Source organism: Typopeltis vanoorti, chromosome 12, assembly GCF_054136105.1.
Source record: "Typopeltis vanoorti isolate ZY-2024b chromosome 12, IOZ_Tvanoo_1.0, whole genome shotgun sequence".
Taxonomy (NCBI): domain Eukaryota; kingdom Metazoa; phylum Arthropoda; class Arachnida; order Uropygi; family Thelyphonidae; genus Typopeltis; species Typopeltis vanoorti.
Genome location: NC_143560.1, coordinates 6235380 through 6252933, shown reverse-complemented (window position 1 = coordinate 6252933; position 17554 = coordinate 6235380). Strand labels below are relative to the sequence as shown.

The window sequence follows — 17554 nt, the reverse complement described above, 5'->3', positions numbered from 1 at the left end:
TCCCAGTAGAGTCAACACTACCTTGTTGCAGCATGACCTGCTTCGACAAAGTTCTGGAGAACCATGCAACTTTTAAGTTTAAATGCATAACTTCCTTAGTTGGAAGAAATACCAGCAAGACTCGTATGTCACAGATAACTTTCATAGAGAAACACTATCACCTTGCTTCCTGGAGGTCCACCTCTGGAGATCCTTGATGCCAATGATGGACATGCCAAACACCCAAATTTACTAGGAAGCCAGCATCTACTCCATTCAAGGATACAACAGAGTAATTTTGCAGATAGACCAATAGACAATACAGACAATAGAGGCCTAAACACAATGATAAGTCAGAAGACTTCCATATCGGCTGACAAATCTACTGCCACCAATTAGTCTGGATCATAACTGGAGGCTACAAAGATAGCAAGCTTCACGAAAGGAGACATGAAGGTTGCTGTATAACCATCATGTATAATAGAATGAGTACTCCCTGTGGGATAAACATGTTTGTGAGTATGTCATTCCTGCCATGCATATTCCTGATCTGTAACTTTATGACACCACATGAAAGATGCTGTTAAAAAATTGCAAAACTTTACCTTCTTTAACTCCACTTCAACTTACACCTCACTGACATCCTTTCCTATGGAACATCCTTCTAGTGGACTATTGGATTATTATTTCTACTTCAATCTACACCTTGTGTTAAGGTTAAGTGGAGATGTAGGTTTAATGGAATATTTACAGTGCTCGGAAAGGATTAAAAACTAATTTTAATGCTTCCAATATTTTGTCTCAGTCACAGAGACATCTTCAGGGATTACAAATAACACTTGTAATAAACATAAAGACAACACAATACTAAACGAAACACATAGGTGACTTTAAAGTCCTATCTAGGTGGTGTAGCCTCTATAGGCATTTGTAGGCAGCCAAGGATGTAAAGTGGGACCTCTGACAATTACTGTTTCCCAAATTTTGGAAAGTTTTATGCCACTGTATTTATTTATTTAACTTAGATTGATTTCTGAGTGCTGCTGCAGATTCTAAAAACAGTCTTTCCTTTTTAAATTTACTGGGTTGGCAAATAAGTTTGTTCAGTTTTTTAGAGTGCAATGAAACACATTTTATTTAATATACATAATACACACTAGTCAGTTATATATTGATCCTCTTTATCAATGACCTCTTGCCACCTGTCTGCCAACTTCATTATGCCGCATTCATAAAACTCCTGAGGTTTACTGGCAAAAAACTGATCCAGGTGTCTTTTGACAGCCTCCTCATTAGTTCTCTGAAACGGAAAACGAAGGTTTTTCCGTTTCAGAGAATTCTGCAACGATCGAAATAAGTGGTAATCGGAAGGTACCAAGTCTGGTGAATACGGAGGATGCGGCGAAACATCACAGCCAAGACGTAACAATTTACTCCGGGTTGTTAACGATGTGTGGGATCTGGCGTTGTCGTGGTGAAAGACAACTCCTTTCCGATTTGCCAATTCAGGACGTTTTGTGCTAATTACATGGGCCACTCGCATTAACTGCGAGCAATAGATAGTTGAATCAATCATTCTGCCTGACAACACCTCGTAGTGGACAACACCTTTATAATCCTACCACACAGAGAGCATGATCTTCTTTGGGTGCAATCCCGCTTTCGACGTTGTTTGCGGCGGTTCACTCTTGTGCCCCCATGATCTTTTATGTACCACGTTATCGTACACAACCCATTTTTCAACTCCCGTAATCATCCACTTCAAAAATGGGTCGTTTTCTTTGTGACAGCACAGCGAATCAACAGATGGATATGCGATCAGTCATATTGGCCTCAGTCAATTCATATGGCACCCAAACATTGAGTTTTGAAACATATCCCAGCTTGTGCAAATGGTTTTCAACACTTGTATGGGTATATATGTTCAGTACTGCAGCAATCTCCCGCACTGTTTGTGATGGATTTTTGTCAACGATATCCTTTACAACACTCGAATCAACCTTGGTCGGGTGACTGGCATGAGGCACATCATCATTGAGGTCAAAATCTCCAGAAAGGAATTTGGCAAACCACTTTTGGCATACACATTCTGTTAAGGCACCATCCCCATATACATTACACATTTTTTATAGGCCTTCGCAACTCGTTTGCCTTTTTTGAAATAAAAAAGCAAAATATGCCGGTAATATACGTTATTTCCTTCCACTTCTAAAAATATGTTACACACACACACACACACGCAACTGAAGTAGGCCGAACGAAAATTCACTGAAAGGTTATGTGAAATGTTGCCTTTCAACTGCACAATAGCATTGTGTGGTAGCACAACAATAGCGACAGGCAAAGCAGCGTAAACTTGTACTGGCGCATAAACCGAACAAACTTATTTGCCAACCCAATACTATGGTGGAGCATGGTAGTTTCTTCCAGGAGATCCTGTGGGTTGTATTGAATACATGGTCTACAAGGCCAGATTGACCATAGCTGTGATTACAGATATATGATTTGTGTTCTTCTAAACGGATAGTTGCTGATCTGCCCCAAAGATCAGCTCCCTCCTCTCTCAGTTCTTCGTGCAAGTTGGCTTACTTCAGACAGACAGGCAGATCAGCTAACCTAGCTATGTACTTTCACTCATGTTCATTCACATTAATGACTATTGCTCATTAAGATTAAATGCAATGCATGCTTTTGTTGATAACACTATGCTGAATTTCTCTTCTTCATTTGAAAAACCTAGCAATAATGTTCAAATACAGAGGTAGCAGGGTTTCTTCATCCCACATAAAGACAAATCAGGTTGCTGATTTGTTTTATGTGGGATACAAAAAATACTAGTGGTGGTGGTGGTGGGTAGTAGATAGCATTGATGTAGATGATAATGGTGGAGACAGAGAGCTGTAGAGTAGGTGTCCTCCATTGAGTCTTCAAACTCCTTGGAGGTGTCAAGAAATAATAATAATAAAATGATCTATTCTGTCATGTTGTACCATCATTGTGGAAGGGAAGGTTGGTGAAGAACAAGCTGGATTCAGGCCAAATAGAGACTGTCAGAATCAAATTTTCATGTTACGACAAATAGTTGAGAAATTGTGGGAAGATAACAAAGATCTATTTAAGTTTTGTACATCTGGAAAAGGCATATGACAGGGTGCCATGAGAGAAGCTGTTCCAAGTGCTGCAGTTGCATGGTGTCAATGGAGCATTATATCAAGCAATACTTAGTCTTTATTTGAGTTGTAAGTCAGCAGTTAGAATTGAAAGAAGTACAGGAAGATGGTTTAATGTTAAATCTGGTGTCAGACATGATGTACATTATCCCCTCTGTTATTTATTATCTATATGGAACACATTATGAAGGAAAGAGGTATTAAACCTGATATCAAAATTGGAGATGCTAATCTCAGCTCTTTGCTTTATGCAGATGATGTTATACGTCTAAATAAATCTGCTACAAGTCTACAAGATTCCCTGACTAAATTGAATAACTGTTGTAACAGATTTGGTATGAAGGTCAACAATAACAAGACAAAGACAATGAAAATAGGCAGAAGAGCATTGAAAATATCAACTGCATTGTGAATGGAGAACCTATAGAACAAGTAAAACATTTCAGCAACTTAGGCACGATTTTTAGTGAAGATGGTAAATTCAATATGGAAATAGACAACAGAATCAATAAAGCTGGAATGGCAGGAAGTCAACTGAATACATTTATACGGAATAAGAGAGAAATTAGTATCAAAACACTAAATTTTAACTAAATAAGTTAAAATTGGTATGAACTTATGGATCTGACAGCTGGGTTAGAAATAGAACACTTGACCAAAGACTAGAGACCACAGACATGAGTCCCGAGAAAGATTAGAGGGGTAAACAATGGCATCAGTGGCAATATCATATTAAAAACGAGGATATTAGGAAAGAACTTAATATTCTTAGCATCCAGGAATGTGTTAGCAGAGTTAATCTCAGGTGGTATGGTCACTTAAACAGAATGGGAGAGAAAAGATTAGCAAAACAAGTGTTTTTTGCCAGGTTGGTAGGAAAAAGACCCAGAGGAAGACCAAGATATAGGTGGATTGATACAGTAAAAAGTGCCTTAGAAGATAGAAATATAATGTCTGACAATGTTGGAGTCTCGACAGATAACAGATTGATTTGGAGGAAAATTGTAGTAGGAAGTTAGTGATGGAGTAAATTTTTCATGCAGTACTATCATATCCTGTATGCCTCTTGAGGGTACATATCAGGAATTTGATGATGACAAAATGATCTAGGCTTCAAGATTTGCCATAATGTCTTAATCAATGATCTTCGAACCTATCCACAGTACTAATGTGCTATAGATTTACAACCTTTCATGGTGATGCTACACTAAAAAATTAATAAAAAAGCTATTTTTGCAACAGGGTATGGACAATATCACCAACTTCAATACTATGAATAAAACAATTCTGTGTTATATCTTATAAAAAGAGATCACATACCCTTTACCATTGCTAATAGTTAGAATCAAATCAGATCAAATTTCTTGAGCTCAATTACTCCTTAGGTTATTTTATCACAAACACATTGCATCCATAGCCTTCTCACAGTTTTCAAAAAACTAATGCTATACCAGTCAAGACATTACACCTCACTTGTACAACTGCATTAATTCCAAATTTGCTCAACATAAGAATGCTATTCCCATAATTAGGTTCATGCATAAAAAATCTCACTAAAAATACTTCACGTTGTCATGAAAAGGGATTCTGCTTAACAGATGAGCCCTTCTGACTTTGCTCATCAACGTTGTTCTTACCTTATGCCTTTTCTAGAGATATTACCAATGGCACTGTTTTTCCATTAAGCTACTGGCCAACATTATTTCATCAACTATTCATCCTCCTTTCTGGAAGAGATTCATCAGCCCCACCTCCCAAGAGCTGTGCTCAATAGAAGGAAATATTTCATTAACTACTTGCTCACACACACACACACACACACACACATATATATATATATATATATATATATAAATATATAAATATAACCAAAAGTGAAATTTAAACAGAAGAGTTCATCAGTAAAGAGAAGTGCTAACCTGGGTAATAATAGTATTCCAACCTCCTCTTCCCCAAGCATAATCACCAGGATTGCCATGGAGGTTTAAAAAGCTGCAAAATCCAAAAATCTAAAGTAATAAAATAGCATATAAAGAGAATACACGATATGCACAATACAGCATGTTAGTACGCAAAAGTAGCAAAAAGTGACTTACATTGGTAATCCAGAATTGGTTACAAAACCTGTAAGCACAAAAATATTTTTTTTTTAAACTACTCATCATATATGTTTATATATATATATAAATTTAAAAATTGAATGACTGAAAGCCAAGTATTCCTCCACAATATATTTAAGGAATGCAGAGACCAACTGGGTTTCTGAGCTAATGTCTGATCCTCACTGTGTCATGTCCTATTTCTTGGCTTCTAGTCATTAAATTTTTTAATCAGGTCATACAACCGAGTAAATCTGTTGTATGAAATATATACACTCATGAGCAGTTGAATTAGAGATACCTACCTAGTAGCAGGTAGCACCCCCTTTCCCCTTCATGACAGCGGCGATGCAGCGTGGCATGGACTCCACAAGGCACCGGAAGCGTTGGGGGGAGCCAAACTGATCCATGACCGCTGCACAGCCTCCCACAATTCATGGAGGTTCGTCGGAGCAGGGTCCAGGGTGCATATATCTCTCTCAACAGCATCCCAGATGTATTCAATAGGATTAAGGTCAGGGGACCTCGTGGGCCAGCCAAGCATCCTTATGTCCGTGGAGTGTTCATCCACCCACTCGGCCACAATTCGGCAGTGGTGGGCCAGGGGAAATTGTCTTGCTGTAGCTACAGGTCTCCTGCAGGGTGCTGTAGGTGTAGAAATGGGTGCATATGATCTGACAGCAGGTCCCTGTATCGTTCACCAGTGAGGGACGATGGTAGATGTACAAGGGGACCCATTTCATCCCACGCAAACAGCCCCCATACGAGGATACCACCACCACTAGCCTGAACTGTATTCTGCTGGCACAAGGGATCCATCGCTTCATGTGCTTGGCAACGCACTCATACTGTGCCATCGGCGTGTACCAACGTACCTCGACTCATCAGTCCAGGTGACCTTTTTCCATGTGTCGAGGGTCCAATGGCGGTGTTCCTGCACCCATGCTAATCGTTGTGCCTTGTGATGTGCGGTGAGTAGAGGTACCCTAGTCAGGCGGTGGCTTCTGTACCCCATAGCGAGGAGATGGTTCTGATGGTGTGGCTGCTAACACGGCATTATTGTCCAGCATTGAATTGGCGAGTGATTTGCGGCACTGTGGCCTCTATCCACTGTTACCATCCGAGCTAGCCGATGGCATCCCATCATCGTTATACACCACGGCAGTTTTCCCTAGCGGCTGTGGTTTTACCCAATTCCATATACTCACAGTACACTCTTGACACAGCGGCCCACGAAAAGTCCAGTGCCTGCACGACTTCAGAGATGGAGTGCCCCATAAGTTTGGCTCCGACTATCTGGCCACGATCGAATTCGCTGAGATCTCGAGTCTTCCCCATTCTGTGCTCGACTATTACTCAGATGGTCAGTATAAGGTCTGGCGACCACAGCACCATTTTGCCAACACAGCAGGTATCTCTAATTCAACTGCTCATGAGTGTATATAAACTACACACAAAATCAGTAGTGCCAAAAAATTACATACTTTATTTTACAAATATACATGATCTACTCAAGAAAGTCTTTTCATCAGATAACTGATGTCAGTGATGCACTCCAGACAATTCAGAACGTATCTGTGCAGGTTTAGCAACAAGTTAAAGTACAGGGCACATTTCCCATAATGTCAGTATGTTCTATTGAGTTAAAAAAACTAAAGAATGTTTTTTTTGTCATGATTTTTGCAATGTCTGAAAATACACAGCAAGTCTGTATTACTAAATATAGAACACAAAGAAGATACATTATGGGACCCACATAAGTTTCAATGGGGGGGTGGGGGGGAAAGGTTCCATAGATTTAAAGCAGAAACTTTGATCAGAGTCAGGGTCAAAACAGATAACTGGAAGTTGTTCTCTACAAAGCATTAAAGGAATGCAGAGGATCAACTGGGTTTCTGAGGTAATGTCCGATTCACACTATGATGTGCCCTATTATAGCAGATATCCACCTAGATACCTAATAAATGAGAGGAGACATAATTTAGCTTGGAAGACCAAATTGTATTCTGTATTATGAATTAAATGATGCTCCAACATGATGAAATATCACATCAACTACGATATCATCAGGTTATACATGGCCATTAAGGGGAAACCAGAGTGAACAGTGAAAAAAAATCAGCTACTGGAATAAACTCAAGTTGAACTACTGAAACAAACTTAACATCAGCAGAACTGAAGGTAGTCACCATCGACATAAGTGGATGATGATTATTAGGAATACCATACTAACATAACTGGTATTACCAGGATGAAAAATACTAAAATTTGAAAGATTCTGTTAAATAAAATCTAAGCTGCTATATTCAGGCAATTATAATCATGGAAAAAAGTAGTTTTAGCATTCAACATTAAACTCTGAGATAAACTTCTTGAACAGCAGGCAATTTCGAGTAGTGATAAGGACAAATTTCAAAATGGGGTACAGGACGAGATAATTTGTCTGTGATATTCTGGAGAATTCTGAAAAGTTTTATAGTGACATAAGCTAAAGAATTTTGTTGCAAGCCAGGAAATTGTTGAAGTCTGAGCTGGAGAATATTCTAGACTACTGGTTCTTAACCTGGGCGGTAGCGCTCACAGGGAGACACTATGAACAATGAGGGAAGGTAAGTGTTAGGTGGTGCTAAGGAGGGGCAGTAAGCGTTATAATACTACTAATATAATAAAAGCAAAAAATTCCATATTTAATCTAGCATCCCTATTTATATTGTATGTTTAGCGACACTGTTCAGAATATTGTATGTCTGGCAATATTGCTGAAATTTATTAGCTACTTATTTTTACATTGAAAGTTAAGTAACTGGGCAACTTTTTTGGTCTGAATTTTCTAAATTGAAAATACTTGATTTGGGCAATTTTTAGCAGAATCCACTAATTTTTGTAAGCTTTATCTGCTGCTTTTCCCAACGGCTATCTGACAACTCTGGTTTGTAGTTTACATCTAGTCCGTGATATCATGTGGGTGCACTTCGTTGATATTGTGTAGTACTGTAGCCCATTAAAATGAGTGAAAAAAGAAAATATCATCAATATTCAAGTGAATATTTAAAATATGGAGCTATTCCATCTATAAATAATGAGCAGTTAACAATGTGTTTAATATGTGAAAACTTTCTCAAATGAAGCCTTCAAGAACAAAGCATCCAAATAAAGCAAAAAAGGATGTGGAGTACTTTAGTTAAATTTAAAAATCGCCCTTGAAGGGTTAGTTGCAAAGCAAAGTAACCAACAACAGAAGGGATTTGTGTCTTACAAACTTTCAAAATGAATTGCCAAATGTGGAAAGCCACTTACTATTGGTGAAACTATCATCTTACCGGCTGTAAATGAATTTTTAGATATGATGATTGACCCAGGTAAAAGTAATATGACGTCGTCAATTCCTCTCAGCAATAGTTCAATAGCAACAAGAATTGACGAAACGGTAAAGGACATTGAAAAAAAAAAACTTTGTGGTGATTTAAAAACTATAGCATTTTCTTTGCAACTCAATGAGACAACTTTACATGGCAATGAAGCTTTGTTAATGGCCTACATGCATTATATAAATACTAATGAAGAAATTATTGAAGAATTTCTATTTGCTGAATAACTGAAAATTGACACAAAAGTTTCTACAATTTTTAAGGTTGTTAAAGACTTTCTTAATGTTAAAAGCATTCCTCTCGCAAATATTATTGCGTATGCAACTGATGGAGCACCAGTTATGATTGGTCATCACCGTGGATTTACAGCATATTTAAAAGAAGCAGTTCCAAATATCTTTACAATTCACTGCATTCTACATACACAGCACTCAGCTGCAAAACATATTAGTGGTAGACTACATTACACTTTGGATGATGTTTATTAAAGCAGTGAATAAAATAAAAGCCCAGTCATTGAATACCCGTATTTTTAGAGAACTTTGCCATGAAAATGAAGAAGAATGAGTCTTTTGCTTCGCACTGAAGTTAGATGGAAACCTCAAATGGAAATTGTCTGCGAGGCTTTAATGAGCTCTGTGATATTGTTTTAGAATTTTTAATTCACGTGATGAAAACTCGTGTAATGTTCTAAAACAGGTTGACATCGCATATCCTTTCAATATTTTCTCCAAATTAATGAGGTTAATATCAAATTACAGGGAGGAAACATGAAACTTATGAAATCAAAGGGAATTATAAATCTTTTATTAGCAAATTAGCATTCTACAAGCACAGCATCAAGAAGATTTTCTGCAGTTCCCAAGTCTACAAACAACAGATTATGATTTAATATTGGGTTGGCAAATAAGTTCATTCGGATTTTTACAGTGGAATGAAACACATTTTATTTAATATATATATATAATACATACTAGTCAGTTATATATTGACTCTCTTTATCAATGACCTCTTGCCATCTGTCCACCAACTTCGTTATACCGAGTTCATAACACTCCTGAGGTTTACTGGTGAAAAACTGATCCAGGTGTCATTTGACAGCCTCCCTCATTAGCGAAGGTTTTCTCATTCAGAGAATTCTGCAACGAGGGGAATAAGTGGTAATCGGAAGGCACCAGGTCTGGTGAATAGAGGATGCGACAAAACATCCCAGCCAAGACATTACAATTTACTCTGGGTTGTTAATGATATGTGGGGTCTAGCGTTGTCGTAGTGAAAGACAACTTCTTTCCAATTTGCCAATTCAGTACGTTTTGTGCTAACTGCACGGGCCAGTCGCGTTAACGGTGAGCAATAGACAGTTGAATCAATCATTCTTCCTGACAGTAACACCTTGTAGTGGACAACACCTTTATAATTCCACCACACAGAGAGCATGATCTTCTTTGGGTGCAATCCTGCTTTTGAGGTTGTTTGCAGGATTGCAATTCAAAAATGGGTCATTTTCTTGGTGACGTCGAAGCGAATCACAGATGGATAGCGAGCAGTCATACTGGCCTCAGTCAATTCATGCGGCACCCAAACATTGAGTTTTGAAACATATACCAGCTTGTGCAAATGGTTTTCAATGCTTGTATGGGATATGTTCAGTACTGTAGCAATCTCCCGCACTGTTTGCGATGGATTTTTGTCGACAATATCCTTCACAACATTCGAATTAACCTTGTCGGGCGACTGGCGCAAGACTCATCACTGACGTCGAAATCTGGAGATTTCGATGTCAGTGACCATCCCCATATACGCTGCATATTTTTTTATGGACCTCTTCAGCTCGTTTGCCTTTTTTGAAATAAAAAAGCAAAATATGCCTGTAATGTACGTTATTTCCTTCCATTTCTAAAAATATGTCACACACATGCAACTGAAGTAGGCCGAATGAAATTCACTGATGGGTTATGTGAAATGTTGCCTTTCAACTGCGTGATAATAGCAACAGGCGAAGCAGCATAAACTTGTACTAATGCATAAACCGAATGAACTTATTTGCCAATCCAATATTAGATACAGATTTGGATTGTTATTGTTCCCATCTTCTGACACCGAAAGAAAACTGGAATCTCATTAAAGGAAATGTGTCCACAAAAAAAACAGGGCATAAAGCAATATATAATAAAGAAGAAAAATTGACGCGAGCCCTAAAAACATTTATGTGAAAGCAAAAGTATTTATACATTATACCAGTGTTCATTAAAATTTATCTTATCATGTTGCTCACACCTGTTGTTCACACCTGGCCTAATTGATATGTTCATATTCTACCGGATATCTCCATTTATAACAGTATTATTGATTTTAAAGAATGCCGATGGTAGGGAGGTAACTGAATCAGTTGAGATAGTTGAGTTACTGAGTGAGCACTTTGCAAAAGTATATCATCCAGGTGGTGACATTGCAGAAACGAATAAACCAGTAGATTATATGGGAATTGTGGTTAATGAAGTGGAGGTGAGTAGTCTATTGCATAACCTCAATGTCAATACATCTGTGGGATTGGATGGTATACCAGCTCGTGTTGTACGAGAAGCAGCTAAAGAATTGTCAGTACCCTTGACCATTTTGTTTAATTTGAGTCTCGGGTCTGGGTTAGTCCCGAGCGGGTGGAAAGAGGGGAAAATAGTTCCACTGCATAAAGATGGTTCCAAGACTGCTGTTGTAAATTACCAACCGATTAGCATATCAGGAATCATTGTCAAGGTCTTAGAGAAAATAGTCAAGAGGAAAATACAAGATTGGATAGAAGAAAATGGGATACTGTATCGGGGACAGCATGGTTTTGTGAAGGGTAGGTCATGCCTCAGTAACTTGCTCACGTATTATAACACAGTGACGGCTGAACTGGATAAGGGTAATGGGTTTACGGTGATTCTACTGGACCTTGCCAAGGCCTTTGACAGGATTCCACATAGAATTCTAATCAGCAAATTGCAGCATATGGGAATGGACATAGGGTTGGTGAGATGGATAGGAGGGTGGTTGACGGAGAGATATCAGAGAGTGGTTTACTCGGGAGTAGAGTCCACAAGACGGCCTGTGACTAGTGGTGTGCCACAAGGATCTGTTCTTGGACCACTGCTGTTTAATTTGTTCATAAATGATATAGGAAATGATCTGAGAGGAACAGTTCATTTGTTTGCGGATGATGCGAAGTTGGGTAGGGCAATAGCGAATGCAGATGACGTCAAAATTTTGCAGGATGATTTGGATAGATTGGAGGTCTGGGCTAAGGAGAATGGATGTCAGTTTAATGTGGCAAAATGTAAGGTTATGCATTTTGGGGTGAAAAGATTGGCGGCAGTTTACTGCATTGGTGGAACCGTGCTCCAGGAAATTGATGAGGCACGAGATTTAGGAGTGTTGGTAGATAAGGAATTGAAATTTAGGGGACACATTGCAAAAGTGACCAAAACAGCTCATCAAATCACTTGGTTGCTGAAGAATACGTTGACAAGCAGAGACAAGCAGGTTATTGTTCCTCTGTATCGAGCCTTGATAAGACCCCATCTAGACTACTGTGCTCAGATTTGGTCACCTAGGTTTCTTCTTGATGGGGAGGAGGTGGAGAGGATCCAGAGGCGAGTGACCAAGATGATAGCAGGTCTGTGGAATGAACCGTATGAGAACAGGTTGAGGATTTGTGGGTTGCAAAATTTGGTTGATAGGTGGAGGAGAGATATGATTGAGACATTCAAATTACTGAAGGGTTTCTATAAAATTAATTCAGAAGATATTTTTGAGAACAGGGCTGGTTGTGGGAGGACTAGGGGACATCCATGGAAACTGGGCAAAAGTGTGGTTAGCAAAGGTGTTAGAGCTGGGTTCTTTACTTTTAGAGTAGTGAATGAGTGGAATGCACTCCCTGAATCTGTGGTGGATGCTGTGACAGTGAATGAGTTTAAGGCGAGGTATGATAGATACTGTATGAATGTCAAATAGTTGTGATGAATATGATTTGGGGCCTCCCTCGATGAGTCTAATGACTCCCTGGAGTTGCCCGTAATAATAGTAATGGTAATAATAATAATATTACATTGTCATAAATGACACATTTAGTGTTGTAAAATTGTAATTTATTACTTCACCTTTATGATATGTAAAATATCATAAAGATGATATTTTACATAAAATTCAATATGGAAAAAAATTTCCATTTTGGATTTTATGGGGGTCACGGTGAATAAATTCACTACAGCGGTCCGCAATATATTAGTATTCACTACAAAGGATCCGCGACTTCAAAATAGTTGGGAAACACTGCATTATACAAAAGCATCATACAGTAAATACATTGTTTATGCCGAGAAAGTTGATGTGAATAACAGTTGGAGACAGAGGTATGACAAATTGCTTGGTGGCTCAGTTGTACAGACCATTTGAAAGAGACAATCACTGCAAATTTATGGATTGATTTTGCACATTTCTAAATGTAGCAGAATACTTTGTGACAAAACAGTGAAATGGAGTATTGATAACAGTATGGTAAGAGGAATGCAGTGAACAATAAGAACAATTAGAGAAATTAGACCAAAACTGTTTTATATTTTGGGAAAATATATTGTAATATTTTTCAAGTTTCAAATAAACAAATGTTTTCTAGAGTGGTAGAAAATTGTTGTGAGATCCAAACTGATGGTCCTGGATGGTAGTGAGTTAGAAGTTCAAAGGATTAAAAAAGTTGGGTAGCTTCCATAGGTGAACCATAGACTCAAATATACAAATATTATTCCATAGCACTGTGGTTGGATAATTGAGAGATTAATGTACAGGTATTGCAACTTTTTCTGGACGTTTTCTTGTTGAAGGAATTTTGGACTGAGTTTCTGCTTATCAGAATGTTGCAATTTGGTTAGGTCCCTAACCAAAGTTGAATTGAGAATTAACTTTGGAACTTCATCGAGAGTTAACAAGCTTCCTGAGTTGTCCATGAAAAAAAAAAAGAATGTCTGCACATTATTATTCCATATCAATCAAACTTTTTTTTTACTCAGTTTCAGTTCCATGAAGAGCTTCCTCAGGATATGTTATGAAGGTATTCAATGACTTTTTATTTTTAGAGGGACCTGTGGCATAGTATAATTATTAAAAACAACATGTAAGTCCACAGTAATAACTTTAATTAATAAATAAGGTAGATATTTCGTACTAAAAATAATAGTACATCTTCAGTGTTACAAACAGATAGGAATAGAATACAGTAACGAATATTCGGTGGATCACCTATTAAAATACAATGTTGTCGCGAGCTAGGAAATGAAAGAAATTAATAAATAATTAATATTTAAGATAATTAGTTTTTTAATGATCACATAAAATAAAAGTCTCCCAGATCTTCGAGAGAGAGAGGCAATCATTTCGATTTAAATTTGGTCAGTGTAAAAAAGCTTCACAACTTTCTTTAAAGAGGCGTTCATATTTGAACCTGCATCTATGAAGTAGAATAGCTTTATTCCACTGGATATTATGGGTAGTGGTAATACTGTGTTGTGCTAGACCAGACTTCTGAGGTTCATTGTAATCAATATAATAGTGATGTTCTTTAATTCTTTTTTCCACAGAATGGCCAGTTTGTCCAAAATAAGAAACATCGCATTCACAAGGAATTTTGTAAACGCCAGCCAAAGACAGAGATGACAGTTTATCTTTTGTAGAAGGCAATAAGGAAGAAATTTTGTTGATAGGAATATAAGTGGGAATCAATTGGTACTTTTTTAAAATTCTACCTATAGGTTCTGAGATTCCTGGAATGTAGGGGAATGGAACTCTGCGAACTGTTGAAGAAACCTTAGGTATTGGAACATAAGATTCAATTATCTGTTGGATTTGATTAGGGTTGTAATTATTAGATACCATTAACTTTTTAATGATGGAAAGTTCTTGTTGTAAGATTTCTGGAGAAGAGCAAACTTTATATGCCCTATTAATTAGAGATTTAAGAATGCCAAATTTTTGAGATGTATGGTGAGCAGACTTTTTATGAATGTATCTGCCAGTAAATGTGGGCTTTCGAAAGACGCTTGTAGATAAGGTACCAGAAGAAGTTCGAGTAAGCAAGATGTCCAAAAATGATAAAGTACCAGAATTTTCCTTTTCCATGGTGAATTGGTTACGAGGATGAAGGCTATTTATCTGTTGTAGAAAGGTGGAAAGCTCATCTTCAGTATGTGACCAAATGGCAAAAACATCATCGACATAACGATACCAAAGAGATGGTTGAGGGTGAATGGATGAAAACATAGTCTCTTCGAATTGTTTCAAAAAAATAGTTAGCCAAAGGTGGAAACAAAGGACTACCCATTAAAGTGAAAATGTGATCCTGACAACCTTAGCTGTTTCTCAAAAATACTTGCATAAATCTTACCAATTAAGTAGAGAAACTCATCTGTAATTCTCATATTCAGTTTTATTTTCCTTTTTTATAGATGGGTACTATTAGTGCTCTACTCCAATCAGCTGAAATTTGACCCTCTGATCAGGCATTCTGAATTATGCAGTGTAGCCACTGTAAAAATTTTATACCTCCATATTTTAGCATTTCTGGTTGAACATCATCTACTCCAGTTGCCTTTCCACAGGCCACCCTTTAACCTTCCAATAGTTTCCATCTTTAGCTATTGTCCACCACCTCACATCAGTGGTTCCCAAACTGGGTGATGCAAAATATTCCAATATTTTTACAGAAATGATACTTAGCCCAAGTAATTTTAAAATCAGACCATCGATGTGTTGATGCAATGATAGGAAGAACATCTAATGGACACTGTACAAGTTTGATTTCAAGATTTGAGAAGATGTGCAGAGAACAACAGGCTCACCCGTCCCTAATTAATATTTATTTATTCAATGATTTAATTGTTCAAAATATGTACTTATTTAATACTTTTTACATATATAGTTTGAGAATCACTGCTCTAACTTATACGTTGGCAACCTTTCCTTTTCTTGGTATTCATTTAGTGCTTAATTCCATCTATCTTTCATCTGTTAATGTGGGCAATCCATTTATATGCTTTACAATACTTCCCAATATACTTCACCCCTCTAATTCTATCCCTTTTTGCTATGTGGATCAAATTCTCCCGAAGGCGCTTTTTACTACATGCAATCTGTCTCCCTATGTTTAGTCATTGCCTATGACTAGTCTTTACTTATGGAAGTCTTTACAGCCAGAATACTTTATTTCTTTATCTTTTTTTTCCCTTAATGCTAACAATGTGGCCAAGGTAAATATAGTCATCCACTTCAATACTATTATGTGCTAATTTTAGTTCAATCTGATATGAATTTCTCATTACTTTTGTTTGTTATGTTAATTTTAAACCGTTTTTCCTGCTTTTCCTGTTCAAGGTTATTCAGCATTTCCTGAGCTGCTGCTTTATTTTTTGCCCACAGAACAATGTCATTGCAAAATTTAAATTATTTAAATTTCTTCCATTGATGTCAATTCCATAGTTTTTGCAAGAGACTTTCCTAGACTTTTAATATAATAGAAAACTATGTGTGATATTGAATCACCTTGTCTTACTCCTCTCTCGATGCTGAATTCTTTTCCCTGATGTCCTAACTTTATCAGCTCATATACATACCTTTAATCCATTTACTTCAATATAAACAAACATTAAGCATCATAAGTGTCTTCTCACATCTGCATTTTTATGTATTCAACACAAATCAAATGAATATTCAACACAAATCAAATGAATTTTGAGACAATCTCCAATTCATTGGTGTTTTGAGACTATTAAGATATTCTCATTCTAGTTAGAGCCATTCACATGTGATGTTGCAAACCAACAGGAATCAAGTATTCAGAACAAGATCAATTTATGTCAATGAAATGATATGATACAATAATATTTTACAAAGCTAAATTTGTTTTCCCTTATAGAATATTAACAGTCTATATGTAGCATATAATAAAATGGCACTCAAGGACTGGAACACAAACATTGCATTCAGAATATCACAAAATGCCGATTATTATAATTTTAAACAAAATCTTTTACTAATTTCCCATGTCTAAAAAAACTTACAGTATTAATTAAAATAGCTACTTCTTAGACAGTAAAATAATTAAATAATTAGAAAATAAAATAATTCCTTAGTAAAATAATAATTATTATTACTGTATAAATATTAATATTTATTATTAGTAAATATTCATTTCAGTTAATACTGAAACTACTCACCTGTGTTGCCCTCTGTTAAAGAAGCAACTAACTGTTCCAAAAGTCTAAAAAGAAATATGGATTTTTCTAAATAATTTTAGTTATATAAACTGTACCATAAAGCATGTCAGTTTATCTATTACCTAATGTTTCAAATGTCTTTATCTTTCTTTGTCTTTTTTTATTCTGTTTATTACAGGATAAAGAAATTGGAAACATTAAGTGAAAGCTTGAAACATTCAGGAAATTATCACAAAAATTTATTGTACAAAATTTACTACACAGACCTATAATAAAGCTTAATGGGATGACTAACACAAGAGGGAAAAAAAACATTTATTAAACTAACTAATATTTTGCTGATTTTCTATCCAGCATCATCAGAGCACAGAGCACTAAACCAAGTAAGTGTGGAAATAATTTTTCCTCTTGGTGTTAATTACACCATTAAGCTTTATTATGGATAATGAACAACACCTAGGCCTTGCTGTACGAGTACAAAGACCTATTCAAAAACATTACTTAAATGTTACTTGGCAATTCTGAATTGCTGGTAATGTTAACTGCAAATAGGAAACATTTCTCATTAAAATCATCACAAAGTTAAAAGTGATCACTTTTGGAAAAATATTATAGTTGATCAGTATGGTACAGAGAAAGTTAAAATAATGACATGAGTAATGTTTTGATTCACTATTAAATCTACTATTCCAATT

The 17554-nt window shown here is 36.7% G+C and overlaps 1 protein-coding gene across 1 annotated transcript in view; it reads right to left on the bottom strand.

Moving 5' to 3' along the window:
- LOC150100559 (E3 ubiquitin-protein ligase RNF115-like) overlaps positions 1-17554 on the bottom strand; it is a 157614-nt gene that overhangs the window by 57239 nt on the left and 82821 nt on the right. Inside the window, exons 5-7 of the mRNA XM_090401734.1 lie at positions 16860-16903; positions 5246-5273; positions 5069-5141 (exon numbers count right to left, since the gene is read on the bottom strand). Of these exons, the coding sequence (XP_090257860.1) occupies positions 5069-5141; positions 5246-5273; positions 16860-16903 (145 nt within the window). The remainder of the gene's footprint in view (positions 1-5068; positions 5142-5245; positions 5274-16859; positions 16904-17554) is intronic.